This window comes from Protopterus annectens, chromosome 14.part0, assembly GCF_019279795.1.
Source record: "Protopterus annectens isolate FY-2018-M chromosome 14.part0, PAN1.0, whole genome shotgun sequence".
Taxonomy (NCBI): Eukaryota; Metazoa; Chordata; order Ceratodontiformes; family Protopteridae; genus Protopterus; species Protopterus annectens.
In genome coordinates, this window is record NC_056748.1 from 404,905,860 (window position 1) to 404,918,985 (window position 13,126).

The 13,126-nt window shown below is 37.2% G+C and overlaps 1 protein-coding gene across 1 annotated transcript in view; it reads right to left on the bottom strand.

Annotated features, from left to right (window-relative positions):
- DOCK1 (dedicator of cytokinesis 1) overlaps positions 1–13,126 on the bottom strand; it is a gene marked incomplete in the record, with an annotated part of 4,741,214 nt that overhangs the window by 783,366 nt on the left and 3,944,722 nt on the right. Inside the window, 2 exon segments of the mRNA XM_044056178.1 lie at positions 3,105–3,209; positions 3,534–3,623. Of these exon segments, the coding sequence (XP_043912113.1) occupies positions 3,105–3,209; positions 3,534–3,623 (195 nt within the window).

Consider the following 13,126-nt stretch of genomic DNA (forward strand, 5'->3'; position numbering starts at 1 on the left):
GAAAAAGGGTTAAAAAAAAGGTTTTTTGAAAAAGAAAAAAAGGCTGTTTTTAAGGAAAAAGGTTTAGATGCGTGGGGGGGGGCGGGGGGATAGGAAGTTATATGCAGTAGGCTAGGAGATTGTTGGGTATAAGTAGGGAAATTATATACTACAAGCAAGCTTGAAATGTCTATCTGGGATTTGTAAGAAGGGGAAGAGAAGAAGAGTGGACAGTAGGCTATGGGGAATGGGAGCAGGAGCATTGCCATGCTGATGTTAGATGACAATGAAGTTGTTTTTTAAAGTACGAGAGGCTAATGGTAGTACGAATGGAGGGGGGTAGGGAGTTCCATGAGCGAGCTAGTGAGAAGGACAGGAGGTTTTGTCCTGGGGTGCGGATATTTATATACATCTATGGGTCTACCTCAGAAGATCGACAGACCATTTGATCGACATTCATTTGGTCGACAGCTCATTTGGTCGAAAACCAGTGTTCAAGTCACATAACAGGGATTTGCCCCCCTCCTCAATGTTGTGCAACCTTGGAGTTGGTATATATAGTTAGGGGGCTGTAGGGCACAGAAGGAAAAAGTTTGCTTTTGCAATTGGTTCACGTAAACTTCATCAAACATTCAGACATAATTTTGCTGAAATAGTGGTAGTGTTAAAGTTTCAGGGTTAGGGAAAGCATGCATTATTAGCAAAGATGGGCGAGTGACTTTGCATCATTACACTTAGAGATGATTGCACACATCCTTAGATGTGAAAAAATCTAAATTAAATATAAACCACAGAAATATCTTAGAAAAAGCAGAAGATGCTTTAAAAAGTGATATTTTAAGTACTGCTGAACTTTTTTCTTCCTTTCGTTTTGTTAACAATAAAGGACAATACAAACTGCTTTCGTCAATGTTACACTGATAAAAGCTGGCTTTATGTTTTTCTCTAAGATTCTACAATTTTACATGATTGGAATGAAACTTTGGATTCAACTTATATCAGCATCCATGTGACCATGAGCAAGTTCTGTCAATATTAATAAGCATGACAAATATCTATCGACTTCTTAGGAGTGCATTTTATGAGAAAAAGTGCAATTCTCCTGCCTCTCATTAAAGATTTTTATGTCATGTTTGTCAATAATTAAGTATTAATTCATGATACTAAACTTAACAGCTATGGTGAATTTCTCTACTGCAGTGCCTCACACACAATCTCACAGTCACTGGATTTAACACATCTGAAATTTCACATGCTGCCTCTCATTAACTTGTGAAAGTCAGCTTAAAAAAATACAATGCCATACACAGCTGCTTCTATCAAAAGGAAGACAGGCAGAAAGAACTGTAAGCACTGAAGACTTAAATACGAATATATATTTCACAATGACTGGCCTTTTGCCACCAATGGATGACTTAAGAGTACCATTAGCTACAATATAACCTGGTTAACAAAGCTTAAAAGGAAATATGGGTTCTACTTATAAAACTGGCAAAATAATTATCTAACTCCAAAAGCAATGAAAATGAACCTTGAGACCACACACCAGAAATAACATTTATTTATTTGTCCTTTGTTAATCGGGTTAGTCCACTGGGCTGGGGACCCATTTTCAATGGAGACCAGAGGAGAAAAGCTCCACAAGCACATGATAAAAAAAGATGCCAAAAAATAATATACATATATCATAACGAAACCAAGTTGCATTGCAAGTTTAAAAACATAAAAAAGGGCAAGATAAAAAGACATGAGTAACAAAATTAATGTTGTGTAGATAATCATTAAAAGTATCGACAAAGCTCCACAAACAGATAATAAAAAAGATGATACCAAAAAATAATAGACATATATCATAACCATACCAAGTTACACTGCAAGTTTAGGAACATTAAAAAGGGCAAGATAAAGAGACACGTGAGTAACAACATTAATGCCATGTAGAAATCATTAAAAGTATGCATTTCATGCATGTACAACAAAATGATAGCGGTAGAGTTGGTGGAACAAACTAGAAGACTAGTAAGTGGCTTGTAGAGAAGATTGAAGAATAATTGAAGAGACAGAATAGCAAAGAGTGGCAGTTGTGTCAGTTATAGTGGGTGGAGTAGAAGTAGAGGTGGTACACACAGAGTGGAGAGAAGGAAATCAGGAGGAAAAAGGAGCAAGAGGAAAGAGAAGCATGTATGTGGTATGCATCTTGGCAAATTTAACTGCATTGTTCCACAAATTAAAATGGTGGACTGAAATGAATTCTGGGTTGCTACCACAAACTGTACAAACATTTAAGCACCAGGAAAAAGATGTTGCCATGAAACATGTTTTTCAGAGAAGTATATCACTGTACAGTGAGATCCTTATTTACTGAATGCAAGTTTCTGTCTGCTTTAAAAAACTATTTTTGGTTTGCTAAATTAACTTGCAAATATTGATACCTTACAAAGTGCCATTTTATTACGTGCTTTACTAAACAAGGTGAAGCTTCACAATTATTTTATTTTCACAAAGTTCATGCCTTTTCCTTACCATCACACAGCTAGCATTATGTCAAATTCAAATGAGCCATTCCCATCCCTACTATTTCACACGAAAAAGCCAAAGTAAGAGATTATCATGTTGCAATGCATGCATAATCTTGACTTATGTTTCACAGAAATGGACTACATTTAGAAACATGCAACACCACCTAGGAAAAACAATGCACTTTTAGAAACTGCTTTTAAACCTAAAGTTAATTTTCTTCTTTGTAGGAATAAAACACACTTTGAGAGACCCATATGAAATTAAAATTAATTTCCTTCAACTTAAAATAGTCCAAGTACAAATAACTGGCTCTACAACTTTACACTTTGCTTTCTATTTCTAGAAATAAGTGTTAAAGTCAGAGAGGAAATAATGTTTTCATTAAAAGTTATTTTAAGACAAAACAGGATCAGAACCACGGCTGGGAAATCAGATCTGTAGCACAGTATTTAAAATGCATGAGGATAAAAAAAAGAAATGTCAAGTTATTAGACAACTTGTATGCCATTCTACATATAAAGCAGTTGCCATAGTCATTCAGCTGGAAATCTTTAAAGATTTATTGACTTATTACTCAGAAAAAGAATAAATCATCTTTACTTTACCCGCAGAAATGTAGGGAATCCTTGACCAAAGTACCCAACAGCAAAGTAATCTGGTTTTGGCCTTATCACTCTCACTATGTTTTCATAAAACAGAGCGTGTTTTCTCTGTAAAGTAAATAAGATTTGTTCAGCTTCAGAAAAAAAGATGATGCATTATTATTTTTATTGATCTTCTATATCCTATAAAGTCACAAAGCTCATTTTCCTTGAGAAGTAAAGCCAGCTTCCCGAAAGCATTTCTGCCTAAGTTGTTAAAATAAAATTTACTCTTGAAAAACAGATTTACATATTCCTCTAAAGCAATATAGTGTGACAATTATTAAGAAAAATATTATACTGACTGCAGAAAAGTTGAAAATAACTAATACAGAACAGCCACCCTTTTATTGCATGTGCAAAACATCAAACTGATAATGAAGAACAACATACCAGCAGACTACTTAGTTGTTCATAATCAAACATTTCATTTTCATACTGTTCAGCAAGCTCTTTGCCCAGGGCAATGGCCTCTTCCCACATCTGTTTTAAAAGAAAGAACAAAGTTCTGCTCAGATTAAAAAAAAAAAATGTTTTGCTACAACAAATTCAAAAGCAGAGGGGCAGATATTTGCTTCCTCAGAAGTACAGAAAATGTATAATGATGCATTACTCGAAACATTATTGCTATAGAATAGAATGTATATTATGGGACATTTTGATTTCAGTCATACATGATACCAGCTAAAATAGTCACAACAATGGGCATAACACATCTAAATTAGCATTTAAGCAACTTTGACAATTACACAATCTCAACATTTGACTGTAGGAATAGGAATGGCAACTATACAAAGTGAAGTTGATCTAAGTTTCTATACAATGCTGAAATGTACATATTTTAGAAACGAAAAATACAGTTACACCTGCAAATTCTCTAACTTGACATTGGAATTTAAAAATAAAAATCAGTACCAGCAGTAGAAAATGACTGCATGTGCAACTACTACTACATTCCATTTATAAACAAAGGCACTACATGGAGGATAGTATGAAAAAATGTGCAGAATGACAATTTAGGGTAAAACTTGGTAGTTCCTGTCCATATTGTGTTACCCCTACATAACCTGTTACAGTAAGAAACTGCTATAAGGCAGACTACCTTTTATTAAGCGATAATCTGTCAAAATTTCAACCCCCTTCAAACCCAGATAACACAGCCGCCTATGTGTAATTATTCAGAGCTCTGTAGAAAAATGTCAGTGACCACAGTGATGCAGCTGTACCTACTAAAACTAACATAAAATATAAATCACCTTGATGGACTTCAAAATTAAACAGGTTACACAACAAAAGAAACAAATGTCATAGCTAATATTAGCAATGTAACAACAAAAAGATACAAACACTCTTATCAAATTGAGTAGTGAGGTAAGAGAACTAAGTCCAACAAAGCAAATTTTGAGGTAAAGATGACATCCCAGAGCTAGGACAACCATAGGGCCTTCTTTACCTATGTCCGAAACCTGAAAGTCAGCACACAACAGTATGCTGAGCTGTTGGAAAATGATGCCATGTCCATGGAATGGGGAGATATAGCAAATCCTCTAGTAGACAAATTCAGCTCCAACTTTATCCTCCCCAGTCAACTTCCATTTAACACCATCTACCAGAATCCCTATTAATACAGAGTAGGTCTTGCATGCACTCTCTAAGGGCAATAATACAACTTTAATTGGCCCCAATAATATCTCAGAATGCCTCCTAAGTAGCTTGAAATATGACCTATCAGAGCCATTGGTGTCACTGTTCAACGACAGCATCCGCACAGGTGTTGTGCCATGATAATGGAAGACAGCAACAGTCATCCCTCTGCAAAAGGTGGACCACCAATGGATCCCAGGAATTACAGACCCATTAATTTGTCCATTTTCATATTCAAAGCCATAGAAAGAACTATGATGGATATGATTAACAATGACATAATAAACTTTCAGGCATTGGAGAATAATGGGGAAGGGTCTCCGCTCCTCATTTTTGTTGCTCCTACTGGAATTTAGTTTCACAACTATTTTAAATGGGGAAAACAGTTTTTTCTGCAGAAGAGAGCCACTGCAATGAGGGCAGCTTATGCGCCCTCATATGGGCGATTTTGAAAATCAACCTGATTTCTGTGTGCAAAGGTGAGCAGTTAGCCTTCGAGAATTTTACGGCAGAGTTAAATGACACAGCACATGGTTTGAAATTTACCCATCAAGTTAGTAAGACTAGTATTATTTATTTGGATGTGGAATTGTATGTGAATGGTTATAGTAGGATTCAATTTAAGCCACACAGGAAATCCACTGCAGTTAATAATTTTTTGCATGCAGAAAGCATGCATCCTCCATATCTGATCTTACCTTATGGAGAATTTAAGAGAGCTCTCCAGAACACTTCAGAAGAAGCTTTAAAGCATATCTTTTTGGAAGATGTTATTAACAGACTAAAAAATAGGGGCTATCAATTGAATCAGTTACAAAATGCTAGGAAGGCAGTGTTAGGGAAATCTAGGGAGCATAGGGGTGTCTCGTGCCCTCATGGATATGGTGTAAATATGCCCAGAGAAAGAGAGAAGAAGAATGAGTTGATTGGGGAAAATGAAAAGTTTTTTGTGACTAAAATTTCCCCCTTCTCACAGACTGTGGAGAATATCATTAAAAGCTTTTGATATTTGATTATGGATGATGCAAGTCTTTTTCTTATGGAAGATATAAGAACTTAAAAGAACTACTTAGTGGTAGCCATGCTCAGACTGCTAACATGGGGAGAGTTGGCATGCGTCCATGTTTGAACTGTAGTATTTGCAGTAGGGTAAAAAAATCTTGATGGCAGAAAAAATAATGGTAGATTTTATAGAGCCAGAGAAGTTTTTTATTGTAATTCACAGGGTGTAATATATATTATTGGGTGTGGTTGTTGTAAGGTAAAGTGGTACATTGGGCAAACCAAGAGGAGAGTTAGAGTAAGGATTTTGGAACACTTGGGGGATGTTAGGAAAAGAAATAGTCAGAGTCCGGTAGCAGAACATTTTATTTCTGCTCATGGGGGGGGGTGCTATGACCATCATTTTTTTAGTTTATTAGCACACCCATCTTTGGAGTTTGGAGGCAGCTTTAAGGATGAATTATATAAAATGGAATGCAGTATGATTATAAATTTTAGAATACTACAACCAAGGGGCATGAGCACTGATAGTAGTCTTACTTTGTATTAATTATGAAATTTTCTTAAATAAGGGTTTTAAAAAAACAGTTAAGCTTTGCATTGGTATGCTTTAATAAATTATATAAAAAATTATTTAGTATTTGTATGTTTGTGGAATTATTTGTGATATTAGTTATTAGTCTAGGAAAATTTGTACATTACACCATTTTGTTATTTAGGGTGTTTTGAAAAAGATTGCTGGCTTCCTTTAGCCTCCTAGCTTTTGAAATAATTGATATATTCAAAGGAATGACACTTGGAATGGGGATAATGTGTTAATTAATTAATGTAATTACTTGATGGAAGGAAATGTGTATAAATTATGGGATGTGACGTGAATTCTTTATTCCTTGAAGACGAAATGCCGAGGTACCAGAATAAATTGACTTGAAAAGATTGGTCATCCTTGATTTGTGTTCCTGTGTTTTTGAAGCTGAGGCTTTGGATTTATTGGAACCAACCTAGTTTGGTTTCGTTAAAGGCAGCTCATGCATACTGAACCTGGTACACTTCTTTGAGAATATCACCAAGGCAAATGCTGAGGGTAAAATGGTGCATACTGCCTACCTTGACCTAACTGATGCATTTGATACAATTCCCCCTCAGGCATTGTAAACAAACTGATGGAATTAGGGATAAGCCCACGTGTAACACGAAGGATAGCCAGTTGGTACACAGAGAGGAACCAGGAAGTTAGGAATGGAGATACCACATCCAAAAAGAGGTCTGTCATCAGTGGAGTCCCTCAGGACTCTGTGTAGGGTCCACTCCTCCTTGGCGTCTTATTTTTTTTGGAAATTGTGGCCAATGTCAAAGGCCTCTGGTTCACCAAGTTTGCAGATGGTTGCAAGCCAGGAGCAATCATAGCAATCTCCCCAAAAACTAACATCTTACAGGAAGGTCTAGCACAGATGAATGACTTATGCCAAAGCCATGGCTTGAAACTCAATGTCAAACAATACATAATAGTACCTTTTGGGAAGATAGCCACCCAGGGAAATTACCTTATAGATAAAACACCCATAAAAATAGACACAGTTGTCAGGGATTTAGGGCTCAGTAGACAGCAACCAGGCTTATGACAGACATTTGTCTAAAGCTGTAAGAAAATCATTCTATGCCACTCAACTTATAAGTAAGAGCACTGCATCTAGGTCCACTTAAGTCATCATGCCACTGTACTAGGCCATCATCATACCCATCTTTAAGTATAACACCCCTTTTCTGTATGTACTGCACCTGACCAGGCATATGCAACAACTGGAATGTCCACAAAGGTTCCTCACAAAAACAATATAGGTCATAACACAATGTCCTTTGAAGATCATGTCAAAGCCCTACCTCTATACTTTTAATTCCTACAGATTGCTTAAAAATGACATATACTTGGCATACAAGACATTCCTGAATCACACGCTCTGATGGACTTTTTGCATCTCTGCAAACTGAACAGCAAAAGAACTACTAGATCTGAGGATTTAAACTTTTGTGATTTAAACAGGACATGTTGGAGGGACAGGTACATATCTAAAAGAATCCACATTTTCTAGAATAGGCTTACTAGCCATGCGAAGTAGAGCCCCTCCCTAGCCCTATTCAACCAGAAACTGGACTAGTGGATGGGAAGTCAGAATTTCATCCCTGGTCTGACACATGTTTCTGATGGACAGAGCCAGCCTTTAAATCATGCCCTAACCAATATACGCAACTTAAAATAACCTCTAAGGCACTATAACTCATTGGCTACATTGGGGTTGAATAGCTAAGCTTATAAAGGTTGCAGTGGTCATTAGCATAGTATACAGCTATGATCCTACATGTTGGAAAAAATATGTGACTCAGATTATTATTGGTACAGTTTAAGGCTTAATATGATCAATGTGGTATTTCCTTACAGCAAATACCAAGCAACTATGGCAGAGACACTTCTTCCCAAGGACCAACTTCAGATGAAATTAAGGAAATGCAAGTGAACAGTAAAGCTGTTAAACGACAGCTATGCCCATTTGCATTATAGGTAAACTGCTGGAAGAGCTCACTGATCTTGTGTACTGTTAGCATGGTAGTGGCCTAAGGAATTGATCATTATATAAAATATTAGACACCATGACTGTTATAACTTAAAAACTCTCCTTCTGTCGATAATAAACTTTGGAGCTCAGTCATAACTTTGAGATGTGAATGTAGAATAAAGAGAAATACAAAAGTGAGGAGGGTCTGCTTAGCCCCCTTCTCCAATATGTTGCAACTTTAGAGGGAGTACATACAGAGAAGTAGTGGCGTAGAAGGGCAATGCCACACATGAGAAATGCAGGAGGGATACACCCCACCTGCAAAGAAAGGGAGCTTAAAATTCCCATTTTCAAAAACATAACTACTCAGTACTAAGGACTATGAAATTATGATTAACAGTCTGGATTCATAGAGAGTCCTCATTAGCTTTTACATTACTGTCATGTCCACGTCATCACTTTTTTGCAACTCTGATTCCACTGTCCTTAGTGGGTAGAGTGAGCTGCCATGCATAATGGTTTGTCACTTGTAAAGGCCTTTCCCTCACGTTGCTGTCTTACAACAGTCAATGACTGGTTAAGTTGCTACATTTACAGTACATTTACAAACTTCATAATGCCATCCCTGCAAATTCACTCACAATTATAAATATTAAACCAAAACTTTCACTAGAAGAGGAGAAAAGGATGAAGAAAAAAAAGCAGCAGCTTTTAATTTTTCCTGTAAATTTCTGAGAGTTTACACGTGTGACTAATGAATCAGCCTTAAACAGATTTGGAAACATTGTAAGTTCTGTTGCTGAGTATTTTATAGATGCATAAGAGGCAATAGGAAACTAGATCTCCAAGAAAAAGAAAAAAAAAACATGGAGTTGTGCACATACAGACTCTGAACAGAAGGCATCCAGCAGAGAAATAAGCTAGAGAACCTCTTGTATGTGGCACCAATGATTAAGTGTTACTCACTGTGCCATTACACAACACAACCCCAAAGCAAATCATCTCCCCCTCCAATATTTTGACATCAAATACCCACATCTGCCCCCCCAATAAATCTCCCAAGGACAAATTCTCAAGGCATTATCTAAGGGTGTGAATAATATGTCTATGGAGCCTGATAACATATCAGACAGCCTACTGACTAACCTGAAACATGAATTGTGAGGCCCTGTAAATAGGCTATTCAATATTAGCCTTAAAAGAAAAGTTGTGTGACATGAATGGAGAACAGCAACAATATTTCCCTTGCACAAAGGCGGAGCTACAACAGAACCTGATAATTACAGTCCCATAAACCTGACCAGTCTCATCTGCAAGGCTATGGAATGGATCATTATGGGACTAATAAATAGAAATGTAGGTGACCTTCAGGCTCTTGACCCAACCCAGTTTGGATTGAGGGCAGGTCCCTCATATTAACCTAATTTAAAAAAAGTCACTAAGGCAAGTCAGAGTACACTACCAGTCTACACCTTAAAATGGAGTTCACCAGCACCCCACATTCAGAAGTCTGAAGTAAACTCTCCCAGCAAAATAACCCCTGTTATATAACTTGCTAGATAGCAAACTGGCTCACAAATAGAAAACAGGAATGTAATGGTGATTGACTATCTTCTCCAAAAGACCTATCACTAGCAGATTACACCATGGTTCAGTTCTTAAGCCACTTCTCTTTGGCATTTAATTCTCATACGTCAAAGCTATTGTTACAGGAGTATGGCTGACCAAGTCTGCACATCTGCAAACTTGGAACTATCAACCTCCCCAGAAGACACCATGATCCTACAACAGGGCATGTCCCAAACAAAGTGTTGATGCCAAAACCATGGACTGAAACCAAATGTGAAAAAAATTATTCCCTTGTATCCACTACATTGCAGCAACCCCCCCAAAAAAAAATGTTAGCCCCAACTTATAGATCTGGCAACCTATGTTGATAATGAACTGTTATTTGATCACCACATATCCCACATTATTGTAAGGAAGTACTTTTTTTCGCTGCACAGCTTATATTGAAGGGAACGGAGAACAGATCCAAATATTTTATTATTCTTCTGTATTTGTTACTCATTAGGCCAGTCGCGGAGTATGATGTCCCTTTCAATGTATACCTGTTCAATACTTGCACAGATGGAATGACTACAATGCTTCCTCAATATCAAAAAATAAATCAAGGGCCTAAATCATAAAAAACTATACAGACCATCTCAAAGCCTTGTCTCCCTTCTTGGTATCATACAGGCTATTGAGAGGTGGCCTCTACCTCATGCATTGAGCTTCAAAAGCATCAGAAATACTGGTTTACTGGACCTAAATCTTCTTTACAAGATCAGAAGGATAAGTATATATCACTGAGGATGTCATGTCTATGATCCCGGCTTCCACTCCAGATAAAGCAAAACACTTCTCTTACTCTGTTTAGTTGTAACTTGGACATATGGATAGCTAAACCACAAGTTCACCCTGGTTTAACATCAATGGTCCTCATGGATAGAAGAAACATTTAAGTACCTAACATTTACTTGTTCGGCATGTCTTTGGAGATTTATTTTGAAAAACAATAGGGATAATAACTACCATGGGAACACAGGACAAGGCTTCTTAAGACCTTCACAGATCATTAACCTAATAAGCACTTACAAATTTATGCGTATATACAAGACTGACAACCAAGATCCACAGATATTGCACTCAATGTGTCACTCCAACAGTGAATCAAATATAAACTGTGCATCTAGTTGTGTTTGAAAGGAATTTTCAATGAGTTCCTTGTAGTCTCCAAGATATATTTTATCATGAAGCCATAAACTAGGTTTGGAAAGGATTTAGTAGAATTACTGTTACTACCAGTACTGTATCCGCGGTGGTGGTGCTGCGGTAGCGTTGTCGCCTCACAGTAAGACGCTGACCAGTTCGACTCTTAGCTAGAGCGTCTTCTGCGTGGAGACATGCGTGAATGGGTGTACCTTCGTTGAAGGTTGTGCATTAGGCCTGGCAACTCAGCACATAAAAATCAACTGCCAATCATTAGCGGACCGGAGTTCCGCTGTGGCAACCCCTAACTAGGAAAAGCCAAAAGACACAGCAACAACTGTTACTACCAGTACTGTAGTTTCCCCACAGAAGAATACTTTCAAACATGAGTAGGTTTGCAGTCTGCACTTGGTTGGCTTCTTGGAGTGATATCTTACATGTGCAGTTTCCCTGGTTCTTGGCTGTTGTCTTGCACGACTGTTGTGGTTATAAGACTGCCATCATATAACTGAATCTAAACATACAACGTTCCAATGGATGTACATTGAAATTAATATGTTCAGTGATTTGAAATATGGCATTAGAAGACCACAACTGTAAAACTCAGAATTCTTTCAGATTAACCCATTCAACATGTACTTGAACAATAACATCCTAAAAATAAAATACCCACTTTAATCAGTTATGCACAGGATTTGCTCCAACACCCCTATGTAAGGGCAGTGCTCCCTAACAATTCTACTTTAATATTCTAGTAGTATGGTTACCAATGTCTCATTATTGATATAGCTCTTCACAGAGTTAAATCACCTCCACTCACTGAAGAGATCGCAGCACTGTGAATTAACATCAAGTTGGACAGCTACTATTTGCACAGGTGCAACTTCAAATATACTCTCAGAAAAAATGATTTTACCAACCCTGAATATAAACTACTGTAAATATGCTAGGGTCCAATATGGCATTTAACTGAGGAAAATGCAGAGGTTTGGAAGGCATTACTTCATAACATGCTTCAGCCACATTTGGTCTTAGTACTAAACTGAGCATATTGTAACTTATAACCTGCTTACTGTTCCTACAGAAATCACTTGGTCATCATATATGTTAAAAGTCCAAAGGTACTTATACAGAGATGTATAAGACATATATTAAGATATTGATTAAAAGGATGTGAACTTAATGACAACAAATACCAAATTAGGCTGATATTTCCTAAGATGAACATTGCTGTTAAAGTATGAAACTAAGTGCTGCTCTACTGGATGCGTTTTCAGCAATGCCTCACCGCGTGTTACAACCAGAACTGCCAAGTTTTTGATGCCCATTTTTAATACGCCATGTAATATGTCTATGACTCAAGATAACTCCAACGGATAGCACCTGCCTTGGATATTTTACTTCTGTTTTATTGACATAGGAGTTCATAAAAAGAGTGTGGCTAATCTGCAATTTCTGACAAAAACTGCAAATGTCTAAGACCTCTGATGAAAATCTTGATGTTTATGACAGACTACCCATGTTGGTAGACTCAACAAAAGGAAACAACTTCAATGAAAATAGCACATAGTAAAAACATGCTGAGAAGAGGAAATATATACAAAAATCAGTTTGCTGGCATTTTTGTGACCTTTCGGTTGTGCAAGTAAACTTACCCTAACAGTAGATGTTTGAGTCATCACTCCTGCAGTAACCTTAGCTATATGGGTCTTATCCTGTCTACAATACAAAAGCAGGACAGTTTCCAAAACCCAAGGGCACCTTCAATGTGCCAAGGCTATTGCCAGTTAAGTAGTGCTGGGGAAAATGAGTGTTCTGGCAGCAAACTCTTCAGATTGTTAATGCCAGCCGAAAGATGGAAACCACATCCTTGAAAAAGGTCAATAATAAATAAGTAAAAATCAATGTCCTCATCTGGCAGTACAAATCATATAAAAATAAGAGGAGGAGAGGGTAACAATTTGAAATGTCAGGACCCGCTAGACTGAATCCAAAAATATGGAGAATGAATGTCAGAAAGAACAGACTTATATA